This window comes from Pleurodeles waltl, chromosome 4_1 (assembly GCF_031143425.1).
Source record: "Pleurodeles waltl isolate 20211129_DDA chromosome 4_1, aPleWal1.hap1.20221129, whole genome shotgun sequence".
Lineage (NCBI taxonomy): Eukaryota > Metazoa > Chordata > Amphibia > Caudata > Salamandridae > Pleurodeles > Pleurodeles waltl.
Window position 1 is genome coordinate 778245457 of NC_090442.1, and position 20545 is coordinate 778266001.

Genomic DNA, 20545 nt, shown 5'->3' on the forward strand with positions numbered 1-20545 from the left:
GGAACACATTAATACTGGGAGCAACTTTGATACACGCCTAAACCTGATGGTGGTGAAAAACAATTTAACAATGGAGACAGTGCCCATGCTTGTTTACTACCAGAAGAACAGTCACCAACACCTCATGACTCAAAAAACTTTGAAGAAAAAAAAAAAAACAAGTGGCAACAAGCCGAGTTCAACACTAGATAGAAGGAGTATTCAGAGCATGTGTATATATATATATATAACCACACATGCTTCAAACAAAAGTTTATTGCCAATGTTGAAGAGCATTGAAAAAAAGTAATTATGTACAGGAATGAATGCTTCATCACGTTTGCTGTATGAGTCATGACGTTACAGTAGCCTCACAGTGATGACGTATATACAGGCGCCTGCATCACTAAGTGTGTGCATACATCATGATGCAGTTGCCATTTTCTTTTTTTTTTTTTTAACTGTTCTAAGATGGAGTTCACCAGTCTTGAAGTGGTAAATGACAAAATATAAATAAAATGTACACAAAAGCACATTTTCAAAAAGGAGAAACCCAATAACAAATTGCAGATGCAATGCTCTCCTAAAAGTGTTTGAAAAGTAAAAAAAAAAAAAAACATGAGGAGGGCATGTGGGTGGAAGGCGTTAAATAAACACCTCCGAGAAGAGCAAATGAGGCGTATTACAAAAAACAAAAGAACAAGAATGTGCGCAGGGAGGGATGGTGCAAACAACAGATCAGCTGAGATGGGAAAGCAACACAGAAAGTACAGGGTGAAGCATCACAATGAGGAGAGGTGGAGAAGAGCAAGAAAGCACATGCAGTCTCATGGAGTTCAAAATCAAAACATAAAGGTAGCTCCTAGAATGTAAGCACTGAAGGGATACAATTTATCCAGTCAAAAGAACGGTAAAGAAGCTATGCTCTCAGAGAGGGACAAACACAAGAAGAGCTAAGAAAGCCATGGAATAAGACGTGAGCGAATGAGATAGGCAAGAGAGTCAACTAATGATAAGCAACAGGCTGGCCCAAGGGCCACTGTAAATATTGATTCTGTCCACAACAAGCCTTCTGACAACAGAGAAGACAAGACCTCAAAAGGATTGTTTTCTGGATACAGGCATGAGAATATGATTGTAATATGTGATGATTCAGTATATGTTTTGAGATGTAAAACAATCCCTTGTGCTCTACAAACCAAGCACTTTATTCCAGGTGGAAAGGCACACCAAAAAAACAATAACATTAAGTAAGAGAAAAATACTTCTGGTGGAGACAAAGCCAGTACTCTATGTATATTGTAAAGAATCAGTAAACATAGGATAAAAAAGATCATAAGGGGAGCTGTGCTGTCAAGCCAGACCAAAAAACAGGGGAATAACTGTACCTAGTATCTCAGTCTAATTTTGAAAGTCATGCAATGATGGGGTGTTAATGTTCATCAGACAGTTGTAGAGCTAGCTGGAGATGGTGGAACATTTCAGGTGTGACAGTCTCCATTTTCAATCTAAATCCATACAATAGTGGTATAGAGGCACAGGAGGTACTGCCTCCTTCACACTCACCCATTGTCAGATGTGAAGAACACTAGGGTGTTGTCTTCCACGTTAAAATTCTGAAGCGTTTCTACCACCTTTCCGACCGAGGCATCGAACTCCATTAGGGCATCTCCGTAAGGGCCCCTTAAAGACTTTCCAGTGTACTTTGCACTTGCAAACTGGGGGTAGTGAGTGTGCTGGTGGCGAGAAAAAAGCACTGGATAACACTTCTGAGATCATGGTAACAGACAGCTAATTACGTTTGAGCAAAAACACAAAGAATACTAGAGAAAAGGGAAGAAAGAGACAAAAGCAAAGCAGGAGAAAGATGGGTACAAAGATAGGAAGGAGAGACAAACACAGTGGAGAAAACCCAGGGACAGACAGTACAGAACCAAAGGAAAGAAAAAAAAGTACAATTAAAGGAAGAGGGATAGGAAAACAGAATGGGAAAGAGTAGGAGAGAAAAATTAAATGAAGATGATAGCAAGGAAGAGGCACAAAAAAAGGGAAATATACCAAGAGAAACAAAGTAGTGTGGAAGAAAGAAACCCAATGGAGGAGGGAAAGAAACAACTAAAAATGAGCACAACAAAAATAAATAAGGGAAGGTAGAAAAGCGTAGAAAAAAGGACCAACACAAATGCAGTAGAGAGATAGGAATCAAAAGAGGAATCTGAGCTATATAAATGGGAGGGGAACAGGAATAGGAAGGAAGATGAAAAAAATAAAGAGAGGAGTGAGAAACAAAGAAGCAGAAAGATGCTAGGTAGGGAAAACGACCAAAATAAAGGAGAAAGGTATTGGGAGACAATCAAACTAAGAGAAAATACAACTGTAGGAGGGAGAAACAAAGCTATACAGATCAAAGTAGAGGAAAGGACAAACAATGGAGAGACATAAAAGGGAAAAGGACAAACATGGGAGAAAGACAACGAAAGGGGGCATACGAGACCTAAAAGTAGGGGTTAAACACAAGTGAGTCGATCATCGCGAAATACAGGACTGGAGAGAAGGGGCTAAAAATTGGACAGGAGAGGGAGAAGAAAAAATGGAACAATAAGGAGGTGACTAGAATGTAGAGGCAATATAAATGGCACTCTTCGGTGATGTTGGATGCCTTTAGAACAGTATGGTTGAAGAGTTGTACATACCTTACAATACTGTATCATCAGGATAGTGGCGAGAAGGATATAGAAGGAGGGAGAAATAGAAGGGGAAAACTGAATTACCAAGAAAGGAAGGGAAGTGAGAGATAATTATAAGGGAACAGTGACCCTTGAAGTATGTCTAAGCCATTAAGGGGGCTACTGCTCTTTCCAGTTAGATGTGGGAAGACAGATAAATCTCAGTGCAGAGGTCATTTCTTTTATGTCTGTAGCCCTGGATAGGAAGAAGCCTGATGAACTTTCCTGCAAAATGAAGTAGCTTTAGCTTCCCATCACTGTGTCCCCACAGCACATATACAATGTGCTGCATGTGGCTTGTTATATGAAATGTGAGTGGCTGGGAGGGGTATTATGCCATATTAAGAACACTGTGAGAGCATGCACAAAATGGTGGCTGCTGTTCAAGTTGTGTTTCTCCATCCTTTGAAACGAACAACTTGCATGGCGATGTCCATGGGCTTCGTCCCAGAGAAGCTGGTGGGCTTCATGACCTGTCACACTATTAACAACTTGGTGCCCAATTCGTCACCCTCTGAATTGAGTCCAATTCTCGGATACTTTCATCTTTCACTAACCCTGTTAATTGACGCCCAAAACTGTGGTCTATCCTTCTTTGATACTACAACATCACCATTAACCTGGGTGGAGTCCTGCTCACTATAGGTAAGGGTTCATGGGTTAGTGAGTTTCTGGACTCTTTTTGGTGCAATTGCTGGCACTTGGTCTTGAAACCACTGAGAAGCCTAATCTTGCACCTATGTTGTCTGACAATCCAATGCAGACATACCATAGCTAACTTTATACTTCATACATTATCGACCCAGCTGGCCCGCGCAAAATGCAACTGTATCATTTTAGGTGGGGATTTTAACATGATCTGGGACCACTGTGCGACACTGCGTCCAAGATCCCATTGTTAAAACACAAATCACTACGTATTCTGTGACATCTCTGCGAAACCCACCACCTGCGCGACCCGTGGCACTTACGACCACGGGAGACACTAGCATATACCCACCTCTCTGCACCACATGACACCTGGACATGTATATATTTTTGGCTTGTCTCTCCGTCGGTGTCTACGAGGGTGATTGCCATAATGTACCTGCCTCGCACACTGTCGGAGCCCTCTTCAGTGACCATGACCTGTTCCATCCCTCACCCATGGGTGTGGGAGTGCTTCTGGCGATTCCCCCCACTTGCACTCCAAGATGCCCTGTTTCACTCAGACCTGCAGACTGCGATTACGGAATACTTTGCTCTGAATGAGGAACAGTTTCCACACACGCTACACTCTGGGAAGCCTTCAAGGCTTACACACGGGGCATATGTATTGCTAAACACAATGGAGGGCTGACAGATATACGTATTAGCATAATGCGAGTTGTGACTGCTCTCCGTGCCTTGGACCAGGCGGATGCATGCGGTGATGCGGGCCCAGATTTGGGAAGGCGCTCCGCCCTTATGTAGGAATACCATGACCTCACGGACCGTGAGATTCCCTACTTGGGGAGGTATTCCACTGCCTGGCAATATGGAGAGGGTGAAAGCCCCGGGCGCACCTCCTCCAACCCGCTTGCTCGGCGACGTATATACCTGAACTGTACACAGCAGGTGGGGTGCATAGGGTGGGCACCAAAGAGGTACAGTCTGAGCTTCTGTCTTATTATACTGCACTACATGTTAGTCAACACTGCAGGGATGTACCATTCCAATCTCAATATCCGGAGGAGGTGGTCATTGTTTGGCTTACTACGGCACAACACTTTCTCAGTGAACCGTTTACATGCAAGGAAATCATACAGGCCACAGATGCCCCAAATGTCTCCAAGGTTCCCGGGCTTGATAGCTTTACTGGTGAATCTTATTAAGCATACAGACAGACCCTTGCCACGCACCTATTGGAAGTGTACAATGAAGCTCTCGCACTGGGCGTATTGCCGACACTGAATGAGATAGTGATTACTCTTTTGCCTAAGCCTGATAAAGATCCCCAATATTGTGGTTCCTACCGACCAATATCACTGCTGAATTTGGATAACAAGCTCCCTGCAAAACTTCTAGCTACTCCCCTCTCCCTGTTGATGGACAGCATCATCTCTCCAGTGCAGTCGGGGTTTGTTTCCCACCGCTCCACGAATATAAACCTTTGTACGCTGTTCGCAGTGCTACATAGAATTTCTGCTTCTACCCCTGTGGCGGTCACTTTGCTAGATGCCGAAAAGGGGTTCGATTCTCAAGAATGGCCCTTTCTTTTTGCCACTTTAGATAAACTGGGACTTTCTGAAAGCTTTACAGCCCTGATTAAACTGTTATATACTGCCCCTACCGCTAGAATACCGGTGAATGGTACCATTACCTCCTCATTTAGCATCACCAGAGGGACTTGACGGGGCTGCCTCCTGTCCCCTCTGCTTTTTGTAATAGCCATGGACCCTCTTTTTCGGCAGTTGCAAAAAAACAAGAGAAATTCGAGAGCGGGCTGCTGCTTGTATCATTGTACGTGGATGACATCCTACTGTTCATCCGCCACCCAAGGTAAACATGGATCCTACCCTGCAAGAAATTATCCACTTTGGTGCCCTATCAGAGTTGCAGATAAATTGGGCAAAATCAAAACTATTTCCACTCACAGACCAAGCAGTTCCATCCCGCTTGCAATAGCCACTGAAATGATGCGAGGGTGCAGTAAAAATATCTGGGCATATATGTCCACCGCGACAAGGACCAGCTTCTCTGCCTTAACTATGGGCCAGCAATGGAGAGAGTTGCCGTATAAATTGAATGCTGGTTCAAAGTGCCTCTTTCCCTGGCGGGCCGCATAGCTAAAATTAAAATGGTTGTACTCCCTCGATTTATGTATCTTTTTATGAACATCCCTATCCCTTTGACTAATTCCTTCTGTGCCAACCTTCGCCAGCTACTGACTCACCTGATATGGGGGGACAGGCGCACAAGGACTCACTGGGACTCGCTGGCTCTTCTTTATGGAAAGGTGGCTTCTGTTTTTTTTATTTATGCTATCTTGTTGCACAATGTGGCTTCTCATTTCATTGGTATCATCTGGATGCGTGCCTTTAATATAACATTCCTGAGAGAGATCTTGTATTTCCTGTACTGCTGGGCACACTGCTCCCACAGGGATATCCCCTGGCCCCAACTGGCATAGAGATAGACTCCACCACCTGCTCGGCCTGGCGTAGAGTGGTTCATGGAGGATGCCTGTATTCACCTGCGCTGCCCTTGGCTGATAACCCATGGTTTCCACTTGCATGCGAGGCGCTGGTAAAGTGTACCCTAACAGCCTTGTCGCTGCATACCATGGGGGATCTGTTCCCAGACGGGCACATCTTTTCTAGAACAGACGGCGTACGCTTTGTGTCAGCAACACATATGGACCATTTCATCCTGAGTAGACTGCAGAGCACCCTGAGAGCCTCGCTTCACACACATCCACTTGCACCAGTGACTCCCCTTCCCTCACACTACTAATCGATGACACTGATGGTACACTGCATGCTTAAATCTTCTTCTAACATGTGATACTAAACTCTGCAGTCAATGGGAGGCCGACCTAGGACGGCCCCTCACTGATAAAATGTGGAGAGCTTGATGCACACAAACTCGCCATATATCGCTGAACGGTCACCATCGATTGCGTCATTACAAATTTCTCAGATGAGTATATGTCACTCCTGTGACACTTTCTAAAAAGAACATTTCAAGTTCACATAAATGCCCCAAATGTCAGGTGTCCATGGCAGACTTTGCCCATATGACATGGACCTGCCCTTCCATCGGCCCTTATTGGGGAAGGGTGTACATCTGTCTCTCCCTTATGGTGTAGGTGCTTCTGGACTCCAACCCCCTCACTGCCCTACTGGGATATGTGGCAGACATCCCCAAATCGATCAGACAGTTCACTGCTCTGGCACTTCTACTCACTAAACGAATGACAGCTATACATTTGGGGACCAAAACCCCACCCAGAATGGAGGCTTGGATCCGTAGTCTCACATATTGTGACACTAACAGTGAACTATACGCCTCCCTTCAGCCCCTTACTTCACGTCCCATGAACATCTGGCAACCCTTGCAGAATTACCTAGTGGTGCACCCTAGGCACTGAAGGTGGGAATACGATGGGAAGCGGGTGGAACTGGATCGTGAGTAATGTCGAACTACTTACTGTGATGAATTTTGTGTGCCTACCAACCCATTTATTTCTCCCTACCTGCAAGCCAGATATTCTAGCATGTAACAAGAGCCATGTCTGTTCTTTCTGTCATATTCTTATTGTTTACAAAACTACTAAATAAAGCTTTAAAAAAAACGTTTTACTTTGCACAATTTAGTCTCAGACCACTGCACCTATGACCAATAGTGTTAAACACAGCCCACGGTAAACAAAGAGTTCAAGAAGACCGCCAAGGACCCAAGAACCCTTCCGACAGGATAACATCTGCAAAGGGGATACATTTTATTTTATTATTTTTCATTATTCCCAAATATTTACAAATATTGAACATCTTGGATAAAATAAAAACGATAATAAATACTGCACACTCAACATCTTCCTCTCGAAGTAGTCTTGATTATCACCGTCTTGACTATCACAAATCATATCTTTAAAAATCTTAAAATACAACTTCCTCATTCCAGGATTCTAAATTAACCTTTCTCAACAGATGTAAGTTCAAGCACCAGTACATAATGGTATCTATATTGCTTTGTCTGATCCTTCCCCTGCAATCTACACAATCGTTCAGCAGTTTTTAATTCTCTCAGTGCATCTGCCATATCAAACTGGGGGTGTGATCTCATGCGGAAACACACAGTTGCGTCTCCTCTACCAAAAAGTGTTTCTTTCATATAAATATAATCATATGTATTAATGGTGATCGAGGTAAAGACTATATATTTTCAGTTTCTCCAGAGCAGCTAACTCCACAGCCCTAGAATATATCTCACACTTCTCTCGTAAATCCATTTTAATAAACTCTGTGATTACTGTTATACTAGGTATCTTTAGCTTCCAGATAGTTTTCTCACATTGTTTTTATTCTCCACATTCATGACTTCCATTTAATCGCCACCAAGCTGATCCCTGGTGTACTCTATGCTAAAGGATTCTGCTGATTCAACCACGGGCTAAGAACCTGCACTGTGCAGGGTTACAGCCCCACTCTCAGATCAACTAATTACTTCCGCTGGAGAGGCATTTCCTAAATCACAAAGTCAGGGGCTGGTGCACTTTTAAAACGAGAACCACGCTGATCCCCTGTGACACCATTGAGTCACAAGTTTCACTTTACATACTTAAGATAATGGCACTGCGGTGAGAATATCAATTTTGTGATTAAATGAGATTTGACAGGGTATGGCGTTTTAGGCACATTTTGTTCCGAGATAGGGACCACAAACTAGTAGGTGATGAATTAGGAGACTCAGCCATTCAAGCTAGTAATGTAAGTTATTAACTTCCTCAATAATGGAAATATGCCTTTGACCTTCTTCATTAACATCACAATCAATAATCTAATTAAAAGCTGTTTATAATCTTCAATCATTAATCTAATTAAAAGCTGTTCATGTTCTTTATGTTAGAATGTCTTCATACATAAGCACTGTGGTTTGTTTTTACAGTACTGTCTCAGCTCCAGAATGTACGGTAACCTTTCATGAGATTTCTTTATTTAATGGATGCTTGCCACCTGGAGTAACACTTGATTGCTTGCGTTCAGTATCCTTTAAGAGTTAAGTACAGTTATACTTGTGCTTCCTGAGGCAACTGGCTAGACACTGAGGCTCAAATGGTTGGACACTGTTTGAGCTCTATCCAACAAAGAAGTTCGTCCTCCTACATGACAACGTTTGCAATCCGCTTTTTCGTTTGTGGGCGGAGAAGCAGAGTCTGGTGAGCCAGTGGGTTTTATCCTGGATCTAGGTCTGATATTTGATCTTTGTCTAATATCATCGACATCTCATTTCAGTTGGTTCTCCTATGGAAGGACAGTGGCAGACAGTGCTGAAGGCCATAGATTTCTCCTAACTCGAAGCTTGTAATGCAGCGCTGGCAGGCTTCGCTTAGAGCAGTAGCGACTGTTGCCAGGAAGGGCTGGGTCAGTGCATGGAGTGGTGCTGGGGGGCGTGGATTGGGAGCACACGCTGCAAGGGGTGCGGGGTGGGGTAGCACGCAGAGTGGGGGCCAATAAAAAAAAAAAACCTTACTTGCTGCCTCTATGGTCCTCTGCTCCAGCTGCCTGGGTTTCTCTTGTCCTCTTCCTCCCTTTCCACCCAATCCTGATGCTTCTCTCATGCTATTATCAGCATGAAAGAAGCACTGGTATTAGCCTTAGTGGGTAGAAATGCTGCCCAGGGAGGGAGTGAGTCACTGCGCTTGGTCTCCACCCGGCTGTGCGACACAGCCAGGTGGAGAGTTCTAAGTACACATGACAGTTTGACCCGCCTCGGATGGCTGGCCAAACTGACATGTGCACTTAGAAGCGCACCACCACTCCTTCCTACCACACAACCCCTGCTGACATGGAGGATGCTGGCCCCGCCCTAAGAAAGCAGAAAAATAAAGTGATTATAAAATACTTTTATTGTCACCTTATTTTTCTCCTATTAGTAGCGGGGCGACACCCCTCTGCCATAGCGGAGGGGCTGCCCCTGGCTTGGAACCCTCTCATTCCTTACAAGGCAGGGCTATATGTCACAACCAGGCTTGATGAAGATACTGGCAAGTCTGATCACACAACACCTACATTCTGAAACCTCCTCTGGCTGCCATTAGAAACCAGGCGAAAGCTAGACTGCAGTCCTTTAAAAAGATCTGAGAAGCCAAATGTATCTAGTGGAAAATCTGAATTATTATGTAGGAATTCAGAACACAAGGAATGTTGATGCTTCAAGGCTGAAGATTCACAATCTTAAAGGAGCCAGCCAATGAATGATGTCACATTACATCTGAAAAAAAAACTGATGAAACCATCAAACAAACAAATATTCTAGAGACTGTTTTTTTCTCTGTAGTGGATGGCACCTTTAACATTGTTTCCTAAACTTTTTAGTACAACACCTTGTTTTTAGAACAACAAACGTTTGTGACCAAGCGAGCTTTAACGGACATGAGGTGGAGGTGATTTTTTAAGGTAATAGTAGGCATGCTTTTAAAGTTCTGTGAATTACCAAAATAACATACTATTTACACACCCTTTGATATTTCTTTACCTACTGTGGTGAAATACTGATTACATGTAAAAGTGACAGGTGGTGAATTGCAATGGATTTTAAACACTTTTCAGAATGGGGTGCTGGCTTGTGGCAGCTGTTCACTAAAATCAGAAGGCTTTTGAAAAATCTTGGTGTTGTTACTAGTGATTTTAACAAGCTTGAAAAACCCCTTCTGTAGCAGAGTACAGGGTGAGGCTTCATAGCCATCTTTTGTGCTAAGACAAGGTCAAGCGGTGCACTTTGGATACCTACATACTTATAGACATATACATACATGTAAATAAATATACATAAATATGCATCTATGTATGTACCCAAAAAGCACAGCTAGGCCTCATCTGAGGACTTAGCTCATACTCTATTGAAGGGAGTGTAAAGGGTATGTCATTTTGGTAATTCACAGAACGTTGAAAGCATGCCTACTATTACAATAGAAAATTGCCTGCCTCATGTCCATCAACGTTAGGTGGGTCACAAATATTTTTGGTTCGAAAAGCTAGGTTGTGGTTCTAAAAAGTTTGGGAAGCACTGTTCTAGGCAACTTAAATTTATATTGCAAACACTGCTCATTTGCTTCTGTGCACCAGATTACATTGTATAAGGTCGGATTCATTATATTTTAAGCAAAGGAACTTAAGAGATTTGCCCAGAGCCAACACAGGGACTCACACCTGGTTCTCCAGATCAAAAGTCAGTAATTCTAGCCGTTAGGCCACATCCATATTTCTCAATTTATATGTGAAAATCATACACAAGTGGGGGGATTGAGTATGATCATTTATAGTGAAAACATTCTCTATTGAAATGGCTTTGTGAAGTAAAAAAAAGCAGCAAGAAGTACTAGAAGGTACTCTAAAGTCTTGCTTGGTAATACTTGCAAGGGTTTGTTTTATAACAGGACTTGGGAACATAGTTCAGCATCTTTGCACCAGTGGTGCTGAAACCATTTTCAGAGTGGGGGTGATGACATCAATGTTACATTACTAAAGTCATAGGGATTGTGAAAAATTCTAGTTTTATACAAAGTATAGCAAATGTATTACAACATGAGTTGTAAGGCCTTACCATGTAGCCAGTTGTGCATTTCATTTTGCAAACTGTTGCAAATATATTACTAAAGTATCATGTGGTTCTATCTTCCACTGCAGGGACATACCGTTTTGTTGATAAAACGTTATAACACACAAATGACGTGTGGAAATCAGGTTTCAGTGAGTATTTATCATTTGCACATCAGCAAGTAAAGTGTCTTGATTTGTTTTGATCCTATTACAATCTTTGTTCCCATCAGACTTCATAATTATAAAATAAATGTGCTTCACTGTTGTTTCCCAAGTACTGATATATTCTGAAATCCGTTTACAATTAATTTACCGTTACATTTTGTTTTGTGTTACAAAAAAAATGATATCCTACAGCCTTTACTTTCACACTCTATGTACCCCAACAAGATTGGCACAAAGATTACTTTAAAAACTCCTTTCACTTCACAGTCTGAGAAAAACACTACACACCAATCCCCTTATTATAAGGATGAGTAGCAAATTGTAATAAGACATAGCCTGACATTTGACCTGGTACTTTATTTATTGCCCTTTTGCGACTTACGAAAAATGGGCTTGCAACCCACCAAAAAAGGGCTGGCGATCCATAGGGAAAAGCTGGCCTAGAACTATGAAACAATTATTTAAAGGAATGGCCACAAGTGCGGGATTCACTGCCAAAATATTTTTTATTAGAGGATTCTTCGATAGTTTTTTCTAAAACATTTGTTATTACCTAGTTTCACGTTTAAATTAAAAAAAAGTGTATAAAGGGATTTACTTGGTAATAAAAGACCGGAGGACACCGGGGTAACTGACAGTACACATTATGCCCCTGCCCAGTAACCATTAACAGTCCCACGACCAGAAAACTGCTTCGCAACCACTGCTTCTGAAAGAGCAATAGGTTTGTGTTGGGGCAGTAAACATATGATAGCACTGCCCTAAGAGCCTTTCAGACACACCAGAAGACAAGGAAACTTTCTATAGGCCATTTAACCCTTCTTTTTACTTTTTCAGGGTTGTGTGTTCTTTGCTGTTTTTTAATGACAGTGGTTACACATAGTGTGTTTCTATGTGTTCTAGAAGCATTAGATGTAGAGATAAATACACAGAGAAAGTGAAAGAGACAAAAAGAGATAGATAGATAGACTGACGGACAGACATACATTTAGGGTCTTCCATAAGACCCATGACTTACGTGTGATGCAAAGTACAGGAAGAAAGGTGTGGAGTTTTCCACAGCATCAGCAATGAAAAATTCTGCGAAAGCATCATACAAAGGTACAAGTTGGGTGAAGTCAACTGGCTGCTGGATGATCCGCTCATTCCAGAAAAGAGGAAGGAGCACACTGCCTTGATCACATAACCCAAAACACTTGGTATCAGGAGGGAAGCAGGTCAAATTCTGGCAAGGACCCTGTAAAGAGACCAGAGAAATAGCCATGTTAGAGTAAATCAGGCCACTGGCAACTCGATTCGACCTGATCGCAAGTGCTGATTTCCCAAAAAAAGAGAATGTGCATGGTGTAAATGTTTGTGTATGTACTCTGGGTCCAGAATCCCCTATTTGATCCTGAGAATGAAGAACAATCATACACAGGTTGCGTAGCACTGCTGGTGGGGGTCGGGAGAAGGGTTTGGAGACACAGAGCAACCATACCAGGTGATGGAGGAGCATCACTTGTATATTAAGAAGCTTAATGAAAAGGAGTCAGTGGATTAGGTTTTGGTAGGCTGCTGCCCCACCAGAAAAAAAGAGTATATATTGGGACATGTTCATAAGTTTTACTTACATTACGGTCACCTGCCAGACAAGCTCTTATTAGGATATTCTTGCTCAAAAGTACACAAAAAGGGAGTCCTTTTGAGAGTACAATTGAGACAGCATTAACTTCAGGGTTTGGTCACACAGAACATCTAGCAAATAAAGCAGTTGTGATAGTTTTGGAGACTGATCACATCACTGTATTTTAAACTAACAAGACAACCCGCACCCATAATCCCTCAAAGTTGTTATCACTGAAAAGACTAAAGATGTTGGAAGGAACAGGAGGCTGTATAAAGTTTCATTCTTCAAAAAACACAATTAGAGAATGTGGTATCTGCAGTCAGGAAATGTATTGGTTGAGGTAGGAGAGCTGCATTCAACTTGCAACACTGACAGCTAAGGAGAGCTTCTTTGTGAGAAAAGGTGACTGTTTATGGATCCAGAGGATATACTATATCAAATAGCTGAGCTGGATAGTAATATGTTAAAACGTAAGCTGATGGCAGTGGTGGCTTACCCTTGTGGGCGTCAGGGCTCCACCATTTTTCTTTTCTGCCATTTTATTGCTATATAAGCACAATTATTTCGATGTGCTCACCTTTCCAAAACATATAGCTTCATCCGATCTGAAGCTTTAGTTGGCCACAAAATATGCCACTGTCTCATTATTTATAAGAGCTGCAGAAAACACATACAAGGTGTTAGCTGAGTCTCACTTACTGAGAAGGTAGTTACCAGGTTTTCAACTGATACCACTTATGGGCTGTGAAACAAAACAAACTTGGAAAAAGTAACCACTGTGAATGTTTAGATGGGACAACAGAGTCACAATGGAATATTTTATTAGCTGACAACAAAAGACAAAACAAACACACAGCTGAGACACACACACACACTGGAACAGACGGATTACACAACATACTTACTGGGACAGATCCATCCATTATCACAGCTACGGCAATGCCATACCTTGCAACTGCATCTGTTGCTTTAGTATATGAGCAGCTCTTGCTGTAAAAGCAGAGCTAAGTTAAACAAAGAAGGCCTACGACCGCTTGTCAATTCTCTTTCATTTGCATACTAAATGTTTTTGTAACCAGCACATAGAGATAGGTTCCTAGCAGATTTGAAATGAGTTACTGTTTTTGTACAGTAAAGGTCTTTACAGATGAAATTACTTGATATGATGTAATCACTGAAAGGCGCTTAAAATTAAGCTCATTTGTCACCAGAGCAAATATGTATGTCCTGTCTTTCCAGTCAGGCCCATCATCCAACCAAGTGGTGTGGTTTTTGCTACGTGCACTGGACGTTTTTAAAAATCCCTTTCTTGTTCAGTTGCATCTGGAATAATCAGGGACGTAGCTCCAGGTGGGGTGTTTGGGGTGTAACACTCTCCTAAACAATGTATTCTGTACTAAATAGGTGGGTGCAAGTCCTTTCAGTCAGGTAATGTGAAGTGTCTGTCAGATTTCACCTGTGGTTTTTACATGCCCTCACTGACAAAAACACACACACTCTCTCCGCTATGTTTTGAAGGCCTTAAAAATGTTTATTAGTTTGAAAAATATTGCGTTTTAAGTACCACTAAGAATCTGCATTCCTCTTTCCACTGCCCCTTAAGCCCACCTCATGTCATGCTTATCATATAATGACAGATACCAAGACATGTTCCAAAACATGGTATTGGAGTCAAATAAGATGACCTCTGCCTTTTCTGAGTTTAGTTTTAGACAGTTATCTTGCACCCAAAGAACAATATTAGCTAGACAGCGATGAGATGGACACCACTATTTGTGTGTCATCAGCATATGCCACTACCTCAAAGCCGCAGGAACTTATGGGTTTAGTTAAAGGGACAACGTAAATGTTAAACAACGTGGTGGACAATGAAGAACCCTGCCACCCCCCCCCCTCACGCACCTCACAGGGTAGAAAGAAAGAATCCGAGACAAATCTCCAAGAGTCACCCTTTGTTCTCTACCTGAGAGAAAATAAGGTAAGGGCTGCACCCCAATCCCAATACTCTCTAACCGGTTGACAAGCAGAGACTGGTTTACTGTGTCAAACGCGGCAGAGAGATCAGAGAGAATCATTCACAGCCCTACCTCCTGAGTCCACCTGCTTACAAATCTCTTCAGTAGCCACTATCAATGCAGAATTCGTGCCATGTAGCGGCCCAAAACCTTGCTGAGAGAGAGATCAAAGATATTATGGGTATCTAAGAATGATATAAGATCCTCATTAAGTGCGTTTTTCCAGAATTCTAGGTAGTCTAGATATGGGGCAATAGCTTTAAGTATCCTCTGGATCCAAAAAGGGATTTTTCAGTAATGGGCAAAAGGATGCCCTCTTCCATTCTGATGGGTATTAACTTACTGACAATACCCTCTTGAGGAGTGCAGTAATTTGCCCAGCAACTGTCTTAGAGATCATATGAAAAACAAAAGGTGGACATGGATTGGCTGGTTAGCCTGATTCAGTCGTCGCAAGAAATCTCATTGTTCTCTCCTCAGTGAAAGAGATAAAGCTATCCAGCACAATTTGACTATCTCTAATCTCCTTCTGTGGTTTCTCAGAAGGAGACAAGAGGGGAGAAATAATTTCGCCCTTACTTCTTCCAGTGGGCCAAAGATTTAAAACACAATCAAAATTATGGCATTTACATGCGGCAGAAATATCAGTACATTAAAAAACTTCACATCCAATACGCTCAACTCTGCCCTCAATGTCCAATCATTTTTCCCTGGCATAAGAAAAAAAGTGCAGGGGTTCGGGCACGTGGCATGATCTGGCCACAGACTAACACAGAGGGCTTGTCTTTGGCGTGCCTTCAGTAGAGGGGTATACCATATACCAATGGCCTGTAAATTAAATGGTACAGTGGGCCTGCAGCACCTATTGGGCCACCTTCTTAATTAGCACCTTATAGCCTGTTCCAGGCCTGCCATTGCAGCCTGAAGACAGTGTCCAACTGCCAAGTCATCTTAACATTTAAAACCTCTTGCCAAGCCTTAAACGTCCCACTTATTATGTCACCCCTAAGGTATGCCCTAGGTAGATCACAGGCCAGGGTGCTGTGTAATTAGAAGGTAGGACATGAGCTTTTTAGTTTTACATGTCCTAGTATGTAAAAACTTCCAATTTTTTTTTCAGTACTAAGTCCTACGATAATATTGGGGATTCCTTATTATATTTAATAAGCTGCAATTCCTTAACCAGAGGTGGTAGATATCGCATGTTTGGTATCTATGAACTTGTGTGTAATGATAAACTCTTTTTAATGGTAAAGTTTGATTATTAATTACAAGTTTGAAAATATCCCTTTCAGAAAGTTGCCATTTTCCTGCCCTCTGTGCCTGCAGCTTGCCTTGGCACACATGACTGGGTGTAATTGACAGTTGAGACTTTGTCAATTCACCCCAGAAAGTCACACAATAGTGTGATTAACAGTGCCTTATTGGGCCATTAACTGACTTGATGTGGGGGGAGGAAAAATGGTGGCGATAAGCACAGTCCCACTTAAAACTGAGTAGGCTGAGCTCTGCTGCCACACAATAGGCGTAACGACCCTGTATTGTCAGTGCAGCCAGCTAGGAGCCAGGGAAGGGGAGGCAGGAAACGCCTGGAACCCTTCTGTAACCTTCTTCCAACCTGTAAGAGCAGGGTACCAGGGTATAATAATAGGGCTCTCGGACCCACTCTTCAGTTCGCTACTAGACCTGCAGAAGGACTATCAGAGGACTGACTGCTGCTGTGACCTGCTGTGCATTCTACCAAACTGCTGCTGTACCTGGAAGGACTGCTTTGCTGCCTGGAGCCTGCCTTAAACCTTGAGAGTCCAGCCCTGCTGTGGAGCCTTGCATTTTCACCTGCACCCAGAATTTCAGAAGTGACTCCAAGGGCTAGTTTAGCTAGCCTCCTGTTCAGATCCACAAGGACATTAAAGGGTCCCACCATCTTAAACTTGCATCTGGACCCAACCTCAGTGAGCCTTGAACCCCCAAGAGGTCTCCATCCATTCCTGGACCCTTGGTTATGGTACTAATGGTGCCCAGGTAGCCATAGGTATCCATTTTCCAAAATGGAAGACTTGCTATTTTGAACCTTAAAACTTAATAGTTTATAACTCAGGGTCTACTGATTGGATATTGATGTTTTTGGTGTCAAATAATTTATTATAATGTCCTCTACTGTTCTCAGTTGGTTTCACTGTATTGTTGTTTGTGTACTGCATACATGCCTAACACATTGCCTCCAAGTTTAGCCTGACTGCGTTTTGTGCCAGGCTACTCAGGATTAAGCATAGATTACATTAGGGACAAATTTATTTTAGGCCATTTCTGCCCCCCCCGGGGGACAGATCGGCCTATTATTAGGCCGAACTGCCCCCGGGGGGGGGGCAGAACACTCTAGGCGCCAGGGCAATTTATTTTTTTTGTTTCTTTTTTTAGAGATGGGGAGCGACCCATCAGGCAAGGGTCGCTCCCCTGGGGGGGCAAATTGTATTTAGACCAATTCTGCCCCCCTGGGGGCAGATTGGCCAATTTTAGGTCAATCTGCCCCCAAGGGGGCAGAAACCACTAGGCACCGGGGATTTGTTTTTTGGCGCCAATGTCACGCAGGGGGAGCGACCCCGTAGGCAAGGGTCGGTCCCGGGGGGTGGGTGGGTGTTGGGGGGGCAAATTTATTTTAGGCCAAGATCGGCCTATTATTAGGCCGATCTGCCCCCGGGGGGGGGGGGGGGGGGAACAGAAACCTCTAGGCGCCAGGGGAATTTTTCTTTTTTTTTTTCTTTTTTTTTTTTTTTAGAGATGGGGAGCGACCCATCAGGCAAAAGTCGCTCCCCTAGGGGACAAATTGTATTTAGGCCATTTCTGCCCCCCTTGGGGGCAGATTGGCTGAGTTTAGGTCAACCTGCCCGCAAGGGGGCAGAAACCACTAGGCACCGGGCATTTGTTTTTTGGCGCCAATGTCACGCAGGGGGAGCGACCCCGTAGGCAAGGGTCGCTCCCGGCGGGGGAGGGTGGGGGTTGGGGGGGCAAATTTATTTTAGGGCATTTCTGCCCCCCCCCCCCCCCTGGGGCCGGCTGAGCTACAGGCCAAACACCACAGGTAGGCACCTTGCAAAAAACACCTCTGTTTTCTGTGAAAAAATATGTTGTGTCCACGTTGTGTTTTGGGCCATTTCCTTTTGTGGGCGCTAGGCCTACCCACAGAAGTGATGTACCATTTTTATCGAGAGACTTAGGGGAACGCTGGGTGGAAGGAAATTTGTGGCTCCTCTCAGATTCCCGAACTTTCTGTCACCGAAATGAGAGGAAAAAGTGTTTTTTGGGCCAAATTTTGATGTTTGCAAAGGATTCTGGGTAACATAACCTGGTCAGAGCCCCGCAAGTCACCCCATCTTGGATTCCCCTGGGTTTCTAGTTTTCAAAAATGCACTGGTTTGCTAGGTTTCCTCAGGTGTCGGCTGAGCTACAGGCCAAAATCCACAGGTAGTCACTGCTTTTTATAAAAAAATGTGATGTGTCCACGTTGTGTTTTGGGCCCTTTCCTTTCGTGGGCGCTAGTCCTACCCACACAAGTGAGGTATCATTTTTATCGGGAGACTTAGGGGAACGCTGGGTAGTAGGAAATTTGTGGCTCCTCTCAGATTCCAGAACTTTCTGCCACAGAAATGTGAGTAACGTGTATTTTTAGCCAAATTTCGAGGTTTGCAAAGGATTCTGGGTAACAGAACCTGGTCCGAGCCCCGCAAGTCACCCCTCCTTGGATTCCCCTAGGTCTCTAGTTTTCAGAAATGCACAGGTTTGGTAGGTTTCCCTAGGTGCCGGCTGAGCTAGAGGCCAAAATCTACAGGTAGGCACTTCGCAAAAAACACCTCTGTTTTTTTCCAAAATTTAGGATGTGTCCACGTTGCGCTTTGGGGTGTTTCCTGTCGCCGGCGCTAGGCCTACCCACGCAAGTGAGGTATCATTTTTATCGGGAGACTTGGGGGAACGCTGGGTGGAAGGAAATTTGTAGCTCCTCTCAGATTACAGAACTTTCTGCCACAGAAATGTGAGGGACATGTGTTTTTTTAGCCAAATGTTGAGGTTTGCAAAGGATTCTGGGTAAAGGAACCTGGTCCGAGCCCCGCAAGTCACCCCTCCTTGGATTCCCCTAGGTCTCTAGTTTTCAGAAATGCACAGGTTTGGTAGGTTTCCCTAGGTGGCGGCTGAGCTAGAGGCCAAAATCTACAGGTAGTCACTTTGCTAAAAACAGCTCTGTTTTCTGTGATGTGTCCACGTTGTGTTTTGGGGCATATCCTGTCGCGGGCGCTAGGCCTACCCACACAAGTGAGGTATCATTTTTATCGGGAGACGTGGGGGAACGCTGGGTGGAAGGAAATTTGTGGCTCCTCTCAGATTCCAGAACTTTCTGCCACAGAAATGTGAGGAACATGTGATTTTTTAGCCAAATTTTGAGGTTTGCAAAGGATTCTGGGTAACAGAACCTGGTCCGAGCCACACAAGTCACCCCTCCTTGGATTCCCCTAGGTCTCTAGTTTTCAGAAATGCACAGGTTTGGTAGGTTTCCCTAGGTGGCGGCTGAGCTAGAGGCCAAAATCTACAGGTAGACACTTTGCTAAAAACAGCTCTGTTTTCTGTGATATGTCCACGTTGTGTTTTGGGGCATATCCTGTCGCGGGCGCTAGGCCTACCCACACAAGTGAGGTATCATTTTTATCGGGAGACGTGGGGGAACGCTGGGTGGAAGGAAATTTGTGGCTCCTCTCAGATTCCAGAACTTTCTGCCACAGAAATGTGAGGAACACGTGTTTTTTTAGCCAAATTTTGAGGTTTGCAAAGGATTCTGGGTAACAGAACCTGGTCCGAGCCACACAAGTCACCCCTCCTTGGATTCCCCTAGGTCTCTAGTTTTCAGAAATGCATAGGTTTGGTAGGTTTCCCTAGGTGGCGGCTGAGCTAGAGGCCAAAATCTACAGGTAGTCACTTTGCTAAAAACAGCTCTGTTTTCTGTGACATGTCCACGTTGTGTTTTGGGGCATATCCTGTCGCGGGCGCTAGGCCTACCCACACAAGTGAGGTATCATTTTTATCGGGAGACGTGGGGGGAACGCTGGGTGGAAGGAAATTTGTGGCTCCTCTCAGATTCCAGAACTTTCTGCCACAGAAATGTGAGGAACACGTGTTTTTTTAGCCAAATTTTGAGGTTTGCAAAGGATTCTGGGTAACAGAACCTGGTCCGAGCCACACAAGTCACCCCTCCTGGGATTCCCCTAGGTCTCTAGTTTTCAGAAATGCATAGGTTTGGTAGGTTTCCCTAGGTGGCGGCTGAGCTAGAGGCCAAAATCTACAGGTAGTCACTTTGCTAAAAACAGCTCTGTTTTCTGTGATGTGTCCACGTTGTGTTTTGGGGCATATCCTGTCGCGGGCGCTAGGCCTACCCACACAAGTGAGGTATCATTTTTATCGGGAGACGTGGGGGAACGCTGGGTGGAAGGAAATTTGTGGCTCCTCTCAGATTCCAGAACTTTCTGCCACAGAAATGTGAGGAACATGTGTTTTTTTAGCCAAATTTTGAGGTTTGCAAAGGATTCTGGGTAACAGAACCTGGTCCGAGCCACACAAGTCACCCCTCCTTGGATTCCCCTAGGTCTCTAGTTTTCAGAAATGCACAGGTTTGGTAGGTTTCCCTAGGTGGCGGCTGAGCTAGAGGCCAAAATCTACAGGTAGTCACTTTGCTAAAAACAGCTCTGTTTTCTGTGATGTGTCCACGTTGTGTTTTGGGGCATATCC

At 43.8% G+C, this 20545-nt stretch overlaps 1 protein-coding gene across 3 annotated transcripts in view; it reads right to left on the minus strand.

Moving 5' to 3' along the window:
- LOC138288162 (arylsulfatase A-like) overlaps window positions 1-20545 on the minus strand; it is a 234653-nt gene that overhangs the window by 63707 nt on the left and 150401 nt on the right. For 2 of the 3 annotated variants that reach the window (XM_069229470.1, XM_069229469.1), the window contains 2 exons: window positions 12171-12389; window positions 1546-1715 (listed from right to left, as the gene is read on the minus strand). In XM_069229470.1, coding sequence (XP_069085571.1) covers window positions 1546-1715; window positions 12171-12389 — 389 coding nt within the window. The remainder of the gene's footprint in view (window positions 1-1545; window positions 1716-12170; window positions 12390-20545) is intronic. The other variant, XM_069229471.1, reaches the window with a different exon arrangement.